Genomic DNA, 18802 nt, shown 5'->3' on the forward strand with positions numbered 1-18802 from the left:
CGAAGAAGCGTAACCTCTCACTGGCACATCCGCTTCCGGGTTGGTTGGATACTGGCACACACACATACACACACACAAGCTGGACTTGTAGTTTGGTAGTTTTCATAAAGTGGTTTTTAGCAAAACGGTCGGGAAGTTTTGCCTTCCAACCTTCCGGCTACCGGTCCACTTACTTGCCGGCTCCTGTAGCCAAAATCCGAGATTCTGGTCTGGTGTGTTTTCCGCAGTACGAAACTTCATTCGGTCCGGTCTAATCTGTTGTAGTAACGGTGCTTGGGCCGGGACGTTTTTAGATATCAGCGCATTACAACGGCCCGGCAAGACTTTGCAAACTGATGCTGCTGGATCCATGTTGTGTGTATGTTTCGTTGGTTTTTTCTTTCTTTCTTCCTAAATCATATTTAGCTTCGCTCTTGCAGGCAAACTTCCCTCTGTTCTGCTACTACTTGTTGGGAATGTGTGCAAGAGCAAGAGGTACGGATGTGCAATGTCGATTTGAATAATCTACCAGACCGAAGCTTTATACCGGAGCAATGTTTAGCGGTTTGAACTAAAATACTCCCCCTTTTTCACCACGATGTGCAGCTGATGAGCGGGTGGCGCATTCTTTGCGAAAATGAGCACCCGCGTGGTATTTGGTTCTGGTGGTAAAGTATGAAATTTTGATGAATATTCATCGCTCCAGCGTTCAGGCAACCATTGCAGCGTGCGGCCATATTTCCCTGGCAAATGCTTTAAAGTGAAACACAGGCGTATGAATATTTTTACAATATTTCTATACGCTAACGTTAAAGCGAACGGTGGCTACCGCACCATTATTCATGGTCGAAAGGTGGAAACATTCAACTATGCCACTGCGTGTTGCGCCCCTTAGTGTAGAACTGGTTGGTAATCTCAGTAAAACGAAACCAAAAAAGAAAAAGGAAAAAAAACGTTGCTTACCTTCAGAAAGTTGAGTCGCCCCGAAAAACACATTGCTTTGTGTCTGGAAGGTATGCAAATTTAACATCCACTTTGTCTTTCATCGGTAACGGAGCACCTTGAAGCGAGTTGTCAGTTACAACCAATAAAGGTCCGGACTCCGGAGATCCTCCCCTCAGTACCGCCTTCGGTCAGGCTTTCCGTTGATCGATAATTTTAATTTGATGTCTTATATTTTAGATCGTTGTTGTGAAGGATACTTGAGCGAGAATCTCCTGGTAGAGGAAACCCTTAGCGATGAATATAAGAAGCCATAGTACAGAAAACTGGGCGAAAGAAGCTTACATCCACCCGTCCCACGACCGTGTTCGCTGGAACTTGGAGAAACGGAACCGACAGAACATTAACTTACCAGCACCGAGACATCGTCTAATCCCTTTTGATGTCCGATTATCAGGATTTGTAGAGGCTTACGCTTTTTCATTTCTATATCTTCATTCAATTTTGCGTATCATTTCTGGCTCGCAATAACTCCAAGAGAAGGATGGGGAAGATGTGGAGGGGAATGTTGTAGATGCTTTTGTTACCTGTGCCTGCAAGCACCGTATACCGTCCAGATCCGGTCGACTGCAAAAGCAGCTTACGCTGTGTGCTGAAATCCTTGGAAAGGATGTCCAGATTTAAACGGAGGCCACACACTACTACTGCACCCGTTCGGTGTGTGGTGGTAGTTTATTGGATGCTGCTCGGTTAGTTAGGAACCTCGTGACCGATTCCCGGAGCATCACGATGAAAACCACAATCGTCAAAGGGGGGGTGGGTGGGGGGCTGTTGGGTCATCCGATTCGAAATGGGAGGATGGCATGAATTCGCCACCGGAATGCGGCTGTATCCTGCTTTGTTGCCGAGTCACTCACGAAACCGACCGACTGTGTTCGTGCTCGTGTTCGTCCCTGTGTGTAGGCATGGTTTGGGTATTACTGTAAGCAGTACCCTGGTACCTCTACACCCGAACTACTATGGTATGGGTGAGAGACCACACGGGGGCGCAAAGTCGTTGTTGTCGGCGGGGTGCGAAGGAAAACAGGGATGTTTTAGGCTCGGGAAACTGTGCCGTGAGTGAACGAATGTGTGTGTATGTGTGTGTGTGTGTGAAAAAGGGATTGAAAACTGCAGCAAAGCATTGCCGAACCCATTCACCGGCGTCACTAGTGTGAGGGTTTTCCGGCTTTTCCCTAACTAAGTGGAGAATCAGGAGATGAATGTAGTTATTGATTATTATAAGCCAGGAATGGAGCAAAGAAGGTACAGCATCCAGTAGAAGAAGTTCGTATGTGTGTGTGTGTGTGTGTGTGTGTGTGTTTTTGTCCAAAGGATACCATCGTTATGTACGGATTCGCACACACACACACACATATACACACTCAATGGAAAAGGTCCGTAAAAACCGAGAACCGTAATCTGCGAGCCGACGGGTACGTGACCACCGAAGACATTCGCTGCATGGGAATGCCTTTGGTATACCCCTTAATCTCCCCTTCTCCCACATCCCTCCACGGTGTTTCATCCTGCCAGAAGCAGGGGTGGTAATAAAGAGAAAAAAAAACCGGGGAAGCAGTATGGATGGCACTGTTGGTGGCAACATGCAAGATACGGCAATTGTGCGATTTATGCGCTTTTGTTGTTTGTTCTTCTCCGACACCTACACAGTCGTGTGAGGAACGGGTGTGAGTAAGGGGGATACCGGATCGAACCCGGAATTGTTGTTGCGGTGGGGTGGGCGAAGGATAAAAGGGTGATCTGCACGTGGTAGGTTCATAATCGAACGATTCCCCTGCCTTTTTGCGCTGGTTTGGCATCGTCGGGAAGGTGATAAAACCAACCTCAACCTAACCCCGGTAACGCATAAACCCCGGAAGCGGTACACAAGTACAAACAAGGTACGCGTCTGCGGTGAAGAACTTGGAGCGAGAAAATCAATAGCGAGTTGTGGGTCCGATTTTGCCCCAGCACTGAATGAAGATTTGTTATGCGTTACCGTGAGTGAGTTTATGCTTTTAAACGATGAAGGGGGGTTGGGGAATCTGGGATCTTCCTTGGCTGTGAAGTGTGCGTTTTTCCGGTCCGTGTGTTTCGTGTTCCCCTAAAGATGGCAGCAAAACACTTCCGCTTACGGTGAAGGCTAGATCGCATGTCATATGTCGCATGATGAGGCATCATCAAAAGATTCTGGGCGATCAATTATGTAGGGTAGGGAAGCGTAGGAGACAGACGAGAGAGGGAGAGACAAGCAGGAAGGAAGGAGTTCTGAGTTGTTCTTTGAGGTTCTGTGTATCATGCACGCGTTGACGAAAAAGCACAAAGCAGCTGTACAAAGTGTATCACATTTCTCGCATCTCGTTTTTCATCTGTCAGTGGCTCTCGTGTCCAATTGCCTTTCCGTCTGGTGACGGTGGTTTCGTGTAGTACACTACATCTTCTCCGTTTCCAATTCTTATGCTGCTGTCTAACTGATAGGAACCATTTGTTTCTTTCTTTACTCTTTCTCCCGATGCTGCTCAACCCGATGATAAATGCGCCCGTGGATGATGGGCGCATCGCTTCACGGGAGCACAGGACTGCAGGAGCATCAGCTGCATCCGGACGACATCGACTACGTCGTGAGCACACATGGACATTCCGACCATCTGGGGAATAATAACCTTTTCCTGCGGGCGAAGAGGCACATCGTTGGCACTAATATTTCCCACCGGAATCGTTACTACGTCCATGATTTCGACGCCGGTAAGTAGTTGGGATGGAGCTGGGGTATAAAGGAAGCGTGATGGTGATTTGTTGAGGAAGGGAAGTCCCTTGTTTCGTCCCTCATTTTTCCAGTCGAGCTGTCTCATCATGCTCAGATGCTCAGGACCGATTTCGTTACCAAAAGCACCATTGCCTTTGATGGTTGTCCTGTTTTGTATCGTTTCTTAGAACGAGCATCACCTTTCGGTCGCAGATTTGCCAAGATTTTGTCTGGCGAGAAGGAAGATTCCCGGATGGACTTGATTGTTTGACATTAAGACAACGAACAAAGTCCCCTTCCTACCTTCCCAAAAAAACAGCAGACGACGGAAAAGGACGCATCCGACACGAAATCGTGTTCATTTCAAAGCGATTCCTGCATGCGTTGCGCTTGCTCGACTATTGCGCACTTGGGACGGGGATCATCGTCCTACGAGTGAACGATGCACGATGCAAGGTGGAGACAGCGAGAAGGGCATCGGTATCGTTGTCCGAAATTGATACCGTTTTAGCAAAATCTTTCGCCCCATTCCAATGCCGAGACGTAGCGACACAAGATGAAGACGATAATGATGATCTTGGGTGTTTCATTCGGTTTTCCCCTGTACCGCCTGGGAAAAGACGGCGTGCGACATAAACTTATTTACCGAAATAAATAAACAGAAAATTGACACGTCACCAACAGCCAGTGGACGCCATTGGATGGGACGGGTCTGGATGGGAATTTTTTTTCTTCTTTCAGGACCCCCTCCATAGGGCAATGTCGTGGGATTTCACGGCACTAACGAATGCGAAAAATCAAGTCGAAATTAGATCGCCTCTTATAACCACCCGAAAACTCTGCGTCCCCACCGTTTGTGCCGTACCGCAAACGACAAGATGTGCCACGGATGTGCCGTTCCGGTCGCGATTTAGCCCGGTGTACGTGGGTTGGACGTTCGTTCTGAGCCTTCGTCCTTGCTGTGGATGAGGAGAAGATGTATCATTTTTCGCCCTGGTGGCCTTATAGGTTGAACTTGTTTTTCTGCTTCTGCTGCCATACAGTGTGGGGGTTTGAAGAGAAAAAGAGAGAAACAGTCACAACGACGTAGGACGTCTTTGGAGCTGGAATTTTATTTTCTTCGCCTCATTTCCCGGTGACATTCTTGAGCGGCTGCCAGTTTTTCGGGTCTTTTTGCTATTTTCCCTCCCGTCCACGACGGATGGAATTTGTTCCCGATCAGCCAGTGCCAATTCCAGACCGTGTTCCTATTTTTTATGGTCGACATTCGATTGCTCGTTACTCGGGTTTTTGTCCTCTTTTCCGGCCGGGCTGTGCTGACCTGCGCTTACTTTTCCGGCTGGTTGAAGCTATCAACCACAAGATGTACGAGCTAGTAGCATGTGTGTGTGTATACCATGAGAGGCAATTTTGGTCGGTAGTCGGTGTTTGATTGGTCTTCAAGAAATACCTTACGGTTGAATTCCGAATTCCGCTTCCTTTGCGCAATAAATTTATTCCCTTATTCGAAGAAGCCATTTTGCTTTCTGCAGCTAACTTTCCTGAATATATTACCTTTGCTTTGGTGGTGGGTTCCACTATAAGATAACCATTTTTTTCCTGGTAGTTAGTCCTTACTTAATCCAAGGATCGTAAGTGCTGACGTGAGTACGCAGTGAGCAGTGATTCACAAACGCCTAAAAGTATGCAATGGATAATCTTTTGTTTCTTTTTGCGTATTGTCTACAAAGTAGTGACACTTTTTAGGCTCCGTGTTAATCGATAGTTCATAAGTCAAGAAGTCTTGCTTGGGTAACTTTCAAGGTAAACTTCCCTTAAAATTGCATACATTCAGGCGTTTCCAACTGTACTCGCTCGCTCCGCAGGTAAGCTCGAGGGATGAAAAAGTTTAATCATTAATAATAAACATAACCGGACAGGCTTCCGTTTTAGCCGTAAGACGATTCGCAAAAAAGTGATTTCCCAAAAAATCGATAATTTTAATTTTACACATAACTTCCACTACTTTACCACTGTTTTGCTTCATTTAATATCCACGTTATAGCACGAATAACGCGGTGGTCGCCCGCTCTCAGTCGGTGCTCGTGTACCGTGACTGCGTCAGATAGTGCGGCTGTACACTGCGGAAAATGATGCGGGACGACAGGTACGCAGGCGGTGTCTCATAAAATCTCCCGGCACCATACCCATGCTTACCGTAGCGCAAATTAATGGTACGATCCTATACTGATTCCGGTGCCCGAGTTCCATTTTGTTTGCTTTATGAATCCTGGCGATGGTACGATGGTGCTGAAGACTTTTCAATTACGGGTTGGTTGGTGGCAGGATCGGCGGGACAGGGTGTTGCTTTTTCTTACATTTTTTTTAAACTTCTTTGTGCTTAGCTGTTACGATGCTGTGTTTGTGTGTGTGTGTGTGAGAGCGTTTGTTGGGGAAGTCTTTTGTGATTAGGAATGTTTAGGGAATGGGGATGTGATTTTATTTTTGCAGCATCACTACCACCATCAACGCGATTATGGCTGGCGTGGTGGCGTTAGTACGGGAAGTCGAAAATCGCGACGCTCGTGACTGACTATATGCTTATTAACTTTTCCATTGTGATGTCTTGTCTTATCTGCGTTTGTGTGTGTCTCCTCTGCACCATCAAAACGTCAGAAAAACAAAACGCCATCAATGCCAGAGTACCGTTTGCGACACTAACGTTGAATATCCTGCAGGAGCGCGTTCGTGATTCTTTTCATTTTCGCCTCGTCTAGAAACAATACAGGCAATAGAGATTTTTTTTACTGTATACTGTGCTGGCGCATGCTGTCGTGCAAAAGGATTTAGATAAAATTTTATGAAAACATACCTCCCCCCACATTACCCCACCGGAAAGCATTTTTTTCTTTTTTGTTACGGTACATTACCGAGTTTGAGTGCGACACAGTTCGACAGTCAGTTTGATCGCAAAACGGGTTTCACTTACTGATAGCACACAGCGGCATACAGATGAAAAAAAAGCAGAACCAAACCAAAACAGTCTTCAGCCTTTCCCTTAGTTCGTTTACAGCGCAAGTTCGCGAGCATATGTTATACGAGGGTGGATTTCGGCAGAAAGTTTCACCCACTTACTTTTTATCGCAAAACAACAACGAAAAACAAGAACAAAAAAGCAACAGAGTGCGAACGTGTCAAACAAGCTTGATTAGGGTGACTGGTAGGGTTATTGGGGATTGTGTATGTCTGTGTGTGTAAGATGGCGATAATAAACAGCACACTGATACGACACACTGGTTATGTATGGGGTGCGATATTGGAAATTTTTCATGGAAATTGACCACTTAAATATGATTGCCGAATATTGTATACAGTCTCAGGTTAGACACAGATAAAAGAAATCACTGGAGACTGCAGTGACGATATTGAAGAACCATTACGACACTTACTTTTGCACGGTACAGGTTGAAAAACCTTAAAAATATTTATTACTTTGCACCATTTTGTAGACACCGTTTGCAGTAGATTAAAGGCTGGGGTTGATCGGTGTGATTTTCATTACAAGATCAAGATCAGAATCAACTGCATTAGATTCGAAATGAGGCACATTAAAAGATAAAGTTGTATTGGTTCCATCTCGAAGTCACTTTAGAAGAGATTGGGGTTGATCGGTGTCATTCTTACGACATGATCAGCCATACAGGATGAACTGCTTCAGACTTCCAATAAACCTATTCATAGTTATTTTGAATAGAACTTAAGGGTTGGTTGTGCGGTGGTATTCTCATTACATGATCAACCTTGCATAACCAACTGAATCAGAAATCAGTTGTACTAAGCTTATTTTTAACATTTTTATACGAAATATCGAATATATTGTGAAGATTTAGTCTGAAAGTCTTTGTTGCCCAGTGTCATTCTCATTTCATGGTACATGTCTTTTAGAATTAATTTTATTATACCTAAATTGGAGGTGGTGTCGAAGTTTTCGACTCAAAACTTTGAATTAAATTATACATATACTTATCAGACATTACAATGACGTCATCAGCTCACTAGGACCTTTCGAAGAGTTAGGAAACAGCTCGAGTCTATCACACCATCGATCTGCAACAGTAAGAGCGTTTTATTCTATAAGTGATAAAAAGGAAGAAATTGAATAAATTCCAGGAAGAAAGGGAAAGAAAGGAAGAAATTTAATGAAAGAAGATTCAGAGTCACTATATACGTAACATTATATTCCCGGAAGCATATCGTGCCATTTAATTTATCAAGTATCAAGAAAAGCATTGTACCGTTTCTCCCCAGCTTAGGTAATAATGTACCATGCAATAAATACGCAAAAGTTTCCAATATGCTTTCAAAACTGTACATGCGCCTGTACTCATTTTACGTCGGCGCTTTTGTGCATAAACGTACCAACGTTCTCGGTTCCTTTATCTTGATTATAAAGCGAACGGATCACGTGTACACGGCTCGCTCGCCTCGGTTCGAGTGTTCGCTGTTGCCTATACCTGTGTGAAGCAAAAGAGTTGAATGCAATTTTGATTTGAGAGGTTGCGTTGGCTTGGCAACAATGTGTCCCAGCACTTCATTCTGTCTTCCGTGCACACTTGAACGTAGTTGTTTTTTTTTTGTTCTTCGTTCTATCCCCCGTTGTCCGGACGACACAAAATAACGAAAGGGCGTTGTTTTGTGCATTCGGAACAAAACAAGAGAGGACGAAAAAAAAAATCCGAATCTTGGTAAAGAAATATCTGACATCCGGTAGGTGTTTCCGTTGCTGGCAACTTCGCCGACTCGACTGCGATCGTTTCGCCTGTGATGACGTCTCTGTCACTGTCAAGTTAAAAAACCACGCAGTTGCTAGGATTCGCTGTAATTTCATCTGCGCTGCCATGCTCTGCGTGTTCGGTGTGTGTGTGTGTGTGTATTTGTATCCGTATGTCACGATTTGTGCGGCAGGAATACACGTAAGTCGGCACGTATTTGTTCGTGGTAAGATTTCCTATATCCCGTCCCTCTACATCCGTCTAGCAGCAGGAGGGATTTTGATTTCCGTCACACCCGGTGGAACTGTGTACTTCGGCGATGATGTGAGACGTTTCGGAAGAGGAAAATTTGAGCGAGTAACATGATGATAGTAGGTACTTTGTGGACCGGGAAGCAACCACCATTGCTTAAGCTGCCACTTGGTGAGGTACTGAGCCCAACAACCATGACGATTGAGACGCGTTTGAGGAGGGATAGGGGAGGGTGTTGCACGGCCGGAAAGCTATCAGAAACAGTGTGAAATTCCACACTTCCCTCATCCTGCATCCCTTACACTTCCACCAAAAACCCGTCCCGCTACGGTTGATCCGGTTTTTCTTTTTTGACGAGACAGCTTCGAATCCATATCACGCTGTTCGTACCCGCACGACGTGACATTTCCATAATCGAGTTGCCTTTAACTGAGACCGAGACACATACACGCGTACATACCGAGAAACAGTTTGACGGATATGGGCTTCATCCCACCGGGTTTTTAGCTGTCTTCCCGCTCGGAGCCTACTTTTCTACAGTTAGTTTCCTGCACAAAAAAAAAAGCGGAAGGTGTTTCCACATAACTGTCCTCCCTGTTTCCCGTGTAGCGCAGCAAAAAAAAAGAGAGGAAGCTTTTGTTGTTCATTGTACTAACGATCATCTTTTTTTTTGCGCCATGGATCGATGTTTTGCTTTCACTGTGACTTTGATTCTCTTCCACCCTTATAGGTTGGAGTGGGTAAGGGTGACCGGTGAGAGGAAGCTAAAATTCAATTTCGTACGGTTTGTGGTGACGGTAATATCCTGCATGTGAGGACACACCACATACACACGTATGTGTGTGAACAAATGAAGCGACATTGCCGACATGGTTGGAAGTCCATCAAAAACTACCCGTGATAAGGCGTGCAGGCGACATATCTCGTTCGGGGTCCAACTTTCATCAAGACGGTTATGAGTTCATCGTTCATTTTTCCTCCCCATTCCGCTGTATGTTCGGCGCATGTAATACCGAGAATTTGTGGATGGGAAGTTATTTTTCCTCGATGCTTCGGTCCTGCTGCTCAGTCTTAAGCCGAAGCCATTTGTTACTGGAGGCCACAAAACGGAGACTTCCGTTGTTTTTTTTGTTGTATTCGCTCGCTTGGGGAGCGAATCTCCCCAAGAAGATACTCCGACCTCAGAGGGAGTTCTGGCAAAGCTCTCCGTTCGGACTAACTTTTGCCGGATGTAGGTTTGTTATCGTTCAGTGACCGGAACCTCATTTGAAGTGGTTCGTATGATAGGGTCCTTGGTGTGCTCTGGACCTTCTGGTAGTTGGCGAACAGTGTGGCGTTCATCTCCGCTTTGGCGTTGTCGTCGTCCCAGGACAATTTTAATGTTGTCACCATACCTCAGGCACTAAAGCAGCCAGCACTCCTTTCGTTCGTCTCAAGCGTTAAACGAGCTTTGTGTTTTGCGCAGGGTTGGGCATTTTTCTTGCCATCCAACACATTTCCCGCTGTGAGTTCTCCACCACCAGAAACACGCACACATCTGTGCTGAGTAATATCATTTCCTTCAGTGGGCGGAAATTCGATTTCAACTGCGAACGTATCACAGCCTCCGGGAACGTTAAAGCGAGACATGTGTCTTTTCGTTATGTTTTTCCCGAAAACTTATCACCCATATCACCTTCCTTTTGGGTGCATCATTTTCCAGCACGAATAACTGTCATGCGTGGGAATGATAATTGTCGCTAAAGTACATCCATTCTTGTCATTTGTTGAAGTAATATGCACACGCGCAAATGTTTGCTCGAATCAAATCCTTGATTGGAAATATTTGTTCATCTTACGATATGAGGCATCCAACACCCAACCCAACAAGTGTGGCCCCAACATCAATAAGTTCGAGATGAGGCGAAATGAAATCGCTAAATACGCTGCTATCAAACGTTAAATCGTTCCATTTTATGAAAATATTTATAGACTTTTCCGGGAAATTAACTTTTATCAGTCGATTAGCGAATTGGCAACGGTGAACGCGTCTGCCGGTGTGAATTCGGGGTGAATCATTTTAGATCATTAAATTTTCCCAATCCCCCTCGGCCTAATGCCATTTTGGCCGTTACGAAACCGTGAATTACCTTGATATTATGGAACACTTCTCACCGTTGCTCGCTGGAGAATGATTGTTTCGAAAGCTCCGGAAACTGAAAAGAAAAGAAAAACACGAAAAACCGTTCGGAAATCTCAATTTCCTTCTGCTGGAAAATGAACAGCGTTGTATTGGGAAAATCTCATCTAAAATGTCCCCTTTCCTCACCCCGCCCACCCTCGGTCCACAAATGTCAAAGGGAAGGCGCACATTAAAATCATCATTTATTCCTTCCAGTGTGGCTCATAATGTGATATACTTTGGGTTGGTTTCTTTTGGGGCCATTTTTCTTCGAACGTTTTTCGAACCTCCCCCTCCCATCATGGTACGCAATACCTGACGCTGTGCGTTCTTTCACTCGAGTGCCTACGAAGTGTGCAACTTCCTATCGCGCTTTTCACATCTTGATTTGCTACCGAAAAAAATTTATTCCTTCTCGAAGTGGGAGCCAACATCCAACTTGGCAAAACTGGCAAGTGGCTCTTGTTTTTCGACTTTTCGATTGGCAAATGGCGTGAATGAAAACCCGTCACACAACGGGAGATGGGAAAACACTTGACATAAACAAAAAGAAATGGAGAACGAAGAGGAGCACTCTTTGTGGCTTAAAAAAAAGGTGACTTTATGAATTTTTCAAGCCATATTTCAAAATGGCTCTACAAAACGAAACGATCCTTTACCGCCTTTACTGCTGATGACTGGGCCTTCGAGTATCAAACGCCCTGTAGTGTCCTGTAGTACCTTTTTTTCTCTCGCTCTCCCCTATCAGACACAAAACTGTCTACTTTAGAGCTTTCGGAAAATGGTTTATTTTGTCGCCTTTATCGTTCGAGCACTCACACACATACATAAAAAGTTTTTTTTTGTTCTGTGTTGGCGTTTTTGGAGAAAATATTTCTTTCCGATGACAGGCAATGAAGGCGCGCTACCTTAATTAAGACGGGTTCCGTACAATCGCACCAAATGCTCGCCTGTGCTGGTACTTGTTTGTTGGAGATGGTCGCACAAACATCCTTCACGATCGGGCATGACATCGGTAACGGCATGGAACGGGTTTTTGTTCCGTTGTGTTTTTTGATTAAGGGTAAAGCTTTGAATTAAGATTGTTTTCCATTTTCTTGTCTCTTTGTGTGTGCGCCTGGGTGGTGGGTGGATGTTCCTTTTTTTCGCCCCCTCACTTTTTTTGTTGGCGTAGAATAAGAAATAGTCAGTTGGTCCTTTTTCGCTGGGCTTTGTATTTGCATTGTTCAGCTCGGAGGAAAAGCGTAGGGAAGGAAAAGGTATCTTCGAGGATGCACGTGAATCGGCTGCCCGCCGATTCGCTTAAGCATAAAGGTCACGAACGCGGCACGTTTGTTTCGCGTCAACCTGAAATCCTTTCGGAATTCAAAAGGAAACCTTCGGTACCAAGCACACAGAAGAAGGAAAAAAAAACCCCAAAGCAATCCAAAAACCAAGTCAGCAATTCGCCCATACTTATGGCCCCCTGAAACTGTTGCGAGACAACGATGAATAATGGATTTTGGGGAGCAATATTTGGAGAAGCTTCCGAACAAAGTTGCGTTTTGTGCGGATTAGCCGGCATGGTTTGGTTGCTTCCGCTGTGGTTGGTGTTGCTGTTGCTTGCCAGGCTTTATTACGCGACCGAGGGCAAACGTTCCGGCCCGGTGGCCGTGATTAATTATTCAACTCGGGCCTATCCAAAAATCGGTACCAACACGCGCACGCCAAAAAGGGGGGGGGGGGTGGTAATGCCTCCAGCCCCTAGTCTAACGGCCACGATCCATATGCTTTGCCGCGGATGGAACTTGAACTTACGGTTGCAGCTTCAACGCAAACCGGCCGAATGAGTGGCACAATTCCAGGAAGGTTGAATCAGAACGTGCAGCTTGCGTGTCTGTATGTGTGTGTATATGTTTTTTTTTGTTTGGGAAGTGAGTTTGCTTTAGTAGAGTTTTTGTGTCTGTTTATCCTTTCGCACTCGAGTTGAACCCTGTCAAGTATTCGGTGGGACGTTTACTTCTAGATCCTTCCTTTCCGCGTTTACGGACTGGTCCCGGTGTGGTACGAGCACGCTGGCAAAAGGGATGAAACTGATGAGATGGAAAGAAAAAGTTTGTGCCAGCAGACGCTTGCAGACGGCCCCGTAACGGGTGGGTGTTTGCCGGTAAACAACGCCTCCAGCGTAAGCTTACTTCAAATGGTTGCAACCAGCAACGCTTGATTGCTGCCTAATTTCTATGTTTGACTTATGGTTCTGTTATTCGTCACAGTTGGTCCCGTGCCGGTACGTTTCTTTTTCCACCCCACCCTCGTTCCTCGTGCCAGAAGCTTTTGGGTTTGGTACACTCAGCTATTCAATGCCACATTTTTTTTTTTGCTGCTGCTGCTGCTGCTGTGGTGTAGAACTTGTGGCTTGAAAGGACGGATTTACTCGTCAGGTACTTATTTTTGCTGCCAGCTGTGTGTAATAGGCGTAAGGTGGAGTGTAGCTTAGAACGTAGAAAGGATTTTTTTTTTCGTGTGCGTGTCACTTTCGATTTTGTCACATAAAAAATACATCTTTATTGGTGCCCGGTGAAGTGTACTTGTGCCTGTGATACGGTGCGTCCGTTTTAACTTATTTAATTTAAATACTTGATGCAGAAAATTTAAAAAGTATATTATGAGTTTGTTTTTAACAATGTTAAATTTTTCATATTCAAAGATTTGATTTAGATAATATGAGAAAAAATCAAAAATTAAACATAAAAAAGTAACAAACGCCTTGGATACAACGTTTTATAGTCAAAAGGAAAACGACAAAGCCGTTAAACAGTGGGAAATTAGTGGTTCAGCTTAGAAAAAAAAGAACAACTGTCGTTGTCAAAAGGAAATGTTTCTTTTACATACGATAAATCCTTGTTTTATTGAACACAAAAATTTACATTTTTTACAAGCAAGTCTCCCACCCTCCTTCTCTCCTTGCCTCAACCAAAACAAACACAAAGTTTAATGTTTGCATAAAATTAAAGAACCAAAAAGAAAAAAAAGTTGTCACCCACGGGCCATACAGAAAGCAATATCAAAAAGTCACACGCGCTGAAATTGATTATCATCTGGACGCGTGTGCCACGCGCTGTATATGGCCGAATGTACATAGACCAGGTCCTTCTTTTTTCGCCATCCTTAAAAACTCATTCACGTTTCTTCTTTTTTTTGTACATGTACTCCGCTTAAGGCACAATTTTCCAACGCTTTGCACGCTGCTTGTAAAATTTATTAGCCCCTCAGCGCGTGCTCCAATAAAAGGCACGAAATTGCCCATCTTCTCAATGGCAGCCAAACACTTACGCACTCGAATAAAACATTAGAAACAGAGGCGAGGTACCACCAAACACCAACCATCATCATCGGTTGTTGTGAAGAGGGAATCAACAACTTTTTTGTTTAATTTTTTTGTTTCCCCCTTTAAACTCTTCACCCTGTGTTTTGTGCTTTAGCTCGCGAGAAGCTTTTTTTCTTGTTATTGGGAAAGAAGCAAAATAATAGAAGCAAGCAGGGAGAGAGAGAGAGAGGGAGAAAGAAAAATCTACCCACACACAACTCAACGATGCACTTCCCAACAAGAATGGGCCCTCAGCGATATGGCTATGGAGTGTACTCGAAGGGTACTTCGGTTCCAATTTCCCTCTTTTTTGCCCGGTTAGCCGATGGGCTTAAAGTACGTACGGGGTTCGTCGTCTGCTACCGAGTGCGCACAAGAATCACAATGTAACAAGCGCAATAAAGCAGAGAGCCCACTTAAACAACAAACCTCCTTGGCTTCATTTCAAGCAGAGATGGGAGTTGGGCGTTAGAAGGAGATGGAGGAGTATTCCTTCAGTTGCCTGTAGATTGTGCTAGAGTGGTGCAAAAATTTATCCTGTCAAAATGGAGTCCCCGAAAAATCGAGAACCGAAGGTGCCTCCAAATGGCTTACCAAAAAAAAAAAGGACGAAAGGAAGGGATTGGCGAAGAATTGAGTTTCTCGGGATTCGATTGCGAAATTCTGAAATGAGGCAAAAATCCGGTCCCAAACAATCGCTGGCAGCAATTGGAGAGCTTTTTTTTATTGTTGTTCAACGTTCAACGTGACTTACCGCATACGGATTTGTATTTTCGCTTTTCCAAGCAGAATCAAGTTCTGCTGATTTTCGTACAATCTTAAACCACTCCGAACTGCTGAAATTTGTGTGTGTTTTGGGGTTTTTTTTTTGTTTCGTTGAACCGTTTCAAGTACATTCATTTTGATGCATTTGTGTTTTTGTGTTTGCTTATCATGTCCCTTGAACGGTTGAATAAAGCTTGTAGCAACTGCCCATGTCCCAACGTCAGCAACAGTAGCAGATGGTTGCTTCTTTATACTGGTGATGTGTTCACCTGGTCCGGAAAACGGATGGTCTCAATCAGAACCAGGACCAGGTTCCTGCCATCAGCAAACCAGCAGAAGAACAAAGCACACAAAAAAAGACAGAACCGCGGCATGGAAAATTAATTTGTATCCATTTCTCAGAGCTTTCGGACGTTTTGTCTTCTGGCTGCTGCGGGTGTTGCTACTGGTTGCGATCTTAAAGAAGCACCAGAACCATAAAAGCTGGCCAGGAATTCGATGGAGTGGGGGTGTGTGGGGAAGGGGGTGAGGGAATGGTATAAGTGGAAAGGAATGTTTTGGCACCATGTTCTTTCTCGCTTGTGTTTTTTTGTTGCTCATCTTCTTTCGTTCGTTATGTTTCTGGTCAGGGTAGATATACTGGGACAATGTTTGTTAAGAAGCAGCGGAAGAGGTTTTTTGGGATTTCCACAAAAAAAAGAAAAGAAAAGGAAACAAAGCTCACCAAAGGTGATAAGCAACGAACGTGATGGACATTTTGCGATGGACCTTTGTGGTTCTCAGCAAGAGAAAGAACGGGGAACGATTCAGAAGAATTCCGGGTTGGAAGTTGGATAGAGTTCCGTGCCGGTAGTGAAGCGAAGTATCAGCTAAGAGGATTGGAACAAAACAGATGGCACACAAATGAAAAACGAAACAAAAAAGAACAACAAAACCACAGGAGGGAAAAGGAAAATAGAAGCATTTTGGATTCTTTCGTTCGCAAAAGAAAGTGAAGAATGCTTGGGAAATATTTTAGCAACAACCATCAGGTGTAATTGTTTGTGTCTGGACGTGTATGTGTGTGTGTAAGCTTGACAAGGACGCTGTTCATTGGTAGTGTCCGAACCGAACCATAACGGGGTGATAAAGCGAGAAAACGTTATAGCTGGGTTTGGTCAGTGGTGGTGAAGGAGCGCGTTACCGAGTGACCGGGAGGGGCGGAAATCGTAAAGATGAAAATGTAGCACAAAAGATGGTTGTGAGGTGAGAAGTTAAAAGGGAGGAGAAAAGGGACGAAGAGATGGGCGCACTAGTTAAAGGTTGAACCTGAGAAAAAAAGGCATTTGAATCAATGATACCACCGGGAACGGAAGCAGGAATGTTTGAATGTTGGACGGTGAATGCTTTTCCCGCTTTTCTTGCCCATTTTGATTTGTTTTCATCATTCTTCAGTGTTAGGTGTTGGGTTGGTGGCTTCAAACGTAGTGTTTAGTTACTCTTTTTGGGAGAGGTGGAGAGTGTGAACGATCGTTCAACTCATCGTGCACAGCTCGTGCGAAAACTCACATTATTATGCGAAGGAGCATTTTCATTATCATCATTCATTCTTTGATTTTCTTTTTGCCTTCAACGCCCCCTACTCGCGGGTATACGCGTGTCACGCCGTTGGGTGATGGTGTTTCGTGTTCACCCAAAAAAAAAATGGGATTGGAATTTTACGGGTAAAAAGGACGAACGTTTATTTTTTTACGCTTGTTTTTCGCTTTGAGGATATGGTGGTAAAATTAATTTAAATTCCCCACCCGGTAGATGGTACGGTCTCCCGTGGATGTTCAGCCGGATCGGGGACGATGCGTCTGTTCCGTGTGCCGTGTGCGTTCGGGCGTGTGTTTGTGCACGTGTCACGGCGGTGAATCCAATACAAATGAGCAGTCATTATGTGTGTGTCCCGGGTGTTATGTTTCCTTCGCTTTTTCGCGATTCGGGCGTATACCGGATGCGAAACTGCTTTAGTGACACCGAAATGCCTAAATTTGACAGCAAAAGATGCAAAACACCAATCTCGCCCTTTTGAAAGCTTTCTGCGAGGGGGATTTTTGTTGTTGTTGTTGGCCAACGTTTTCTTACAGGGTTTCTCTTATGGGTAGATGGGAAAGCAAATTATATGCAAATTTGTTTTTGTAATATTTCAACATCTTGCCATTTTTACAACAATAATTTAATTTTTGTATGGCGAGTTTTAATTTAATAACAACTATCATTTAAGATTATGATATTTATTATTTTAAACTATATTTATTGTTTGTTTTTGTTTTATTGTTTTAATCCTCTCAATATCCGTTAATGTTTTTTTAACTATATGATATACATTTTGTTGTACTGTGTTGAAATGGAATAATGTTGCATTAATTTAATCATTTTAAAAGTTTTGTATTTAACTGATGTACTCAATGCTCTCGGGGAAAACCCCCCGGCTGGCAACCCTGCGCTACTCGGTGCGGTAAGGTGAACTCATTTTTTATTTCACCGCAGGCTCGTAAAGATGGAGTATTATATATATATTTTTTCGGTTGCTCCACCCGATTTTCTTCCATTCCGGTGGCACTGCTTTTTTTTCGAAAAAATCATGCTTTGGATGGTTTGGTCGCATCCCCGAAGTGTCGAGAGCTTTTCGCACTCCGATGGAGACGCCTGGTGCCTGATGAGTTGGGTGAAGCAGGCAGCGCGAGGAACCTCGCCTGGGCTTAAATTGACGCTGATCAAATAAATTTTAGCCAGCTCCGGCACCGTAAACGCCCGTTGCTCGATGATATTCCCGGTTCGCGCGCGCCGTGCCATGCGCATCGTTTGCGGGCATCTGCAACCATAGTGCCATCGGCACACCCGGGATCCATTACGGTCACTGCATCGAGGGTGGAAATTTGTCCATCTCCCCATCCCAAGCACGGGTCGAAGAAGACATGCGGGATGTTAATAGCGAAAGAAAAAGGGGGAGGATTTTACGGTAAATTGCAATAGCTAAAAGTATGCTGATGGGGTAGTGCCATTGTTACCGTTGTAGTCGGTGAGCCGAGGACCTATCGTCCTCATTCGAGTGTCATCAACTAGCGGCGATGCTGGATCGCCATCCGTGGACTCCTGCTTGCCCCATGATGAGTCATCTCTGCTCTGCTTGGCACTAACAAAACGCCCACTGAAAAGTATGTCGCTGTCACGTTTGCCGTATTTTATGCTCACATTCAATTCGGCCGGGCTCCATAATTCTACGATCACACCTATAAGCGCCTAGGGTTGTTTTTTTTCGGGAGGGTAGTGAGGGGTTGTTTTCCATCAAACCAAAAAGGAAGTTATGTTTTGCTAGGCAAAGTCTTTCAATGTACATGGCTGTGTTGTCTTTCCGACCATTGAAATCGGCTGAAAGGTACGCCGGCAGCTATGGCTGTTTTTCGTCATGCTCCAGGGTTTGTTTTTATTTACCTCGTTGAGCGAAAGACATCCCAACATCGCGTGGCAAAGCAGCTTGCAATGTTCGGGGTTTTCTCGGAAAAATCTTTTCACTATCAACCACGCCCGTTCCCATTTCGCTTCCATTAAGCGAGTTGAAAATGTGCTAAATTGTTTTCGGAATAAACATTCTCAAACGAATGTTGGCTGGCGAGTGAAGAAGTGAGATCGGTTCGAATTAATTCAGACATTCTCGATAAAAGCGCCGGAAAGCATTTTCCCACGCAAAATGTCTTTGAAGTGTGAATGTTGTTTCAAGGAAATTTTGTTATAACGATTGAAATGGTGGAAAGAGAAAAAAAGCGGAACAATATCGCTTGGAAAGTTAACATTTT

At 44.5% G+C, this 18802-nt stretch overlaps 1 protein-coding gene across 2 annotated transcripts in view; it reads left to right on the forward strand.

The window, feature by feature from the left end:
- The window catches only part of LOC125761204 (metallo-beta-lactamase domain-containing protein 1), an 89555-nt gene that overhangs the window by 33712 nt on the left and 37041 nt on the right, over nt 1-18802 (forward strand). For both annotated transcript variants that reach the window (XM_049422126.1, XM_049422124.1), the window contains one exon: nt 3538-3705. In XM_049422126.1, the coding sequence (XP_049278083.1) occupies nt 3538-3705 (168 nt within the window). The remainder of the gene's footprint in view (nt 1-3537; nt 3706-18802) is intronic.

Source organism: Anopheles funestus, chromosome 2RL (assembly GCF_943734845.2).
Source record: "Anopheles funestus chromosome 2RL, idAnoFuneDA-416_04, whole genome shotgun sequence".
Classification (NCBI taxonomy): Eukaryota; Metazoa; Arthropoda; class Insecta; order Diptera; family Culicidae; genus Anopheles; species Anopheles funestus.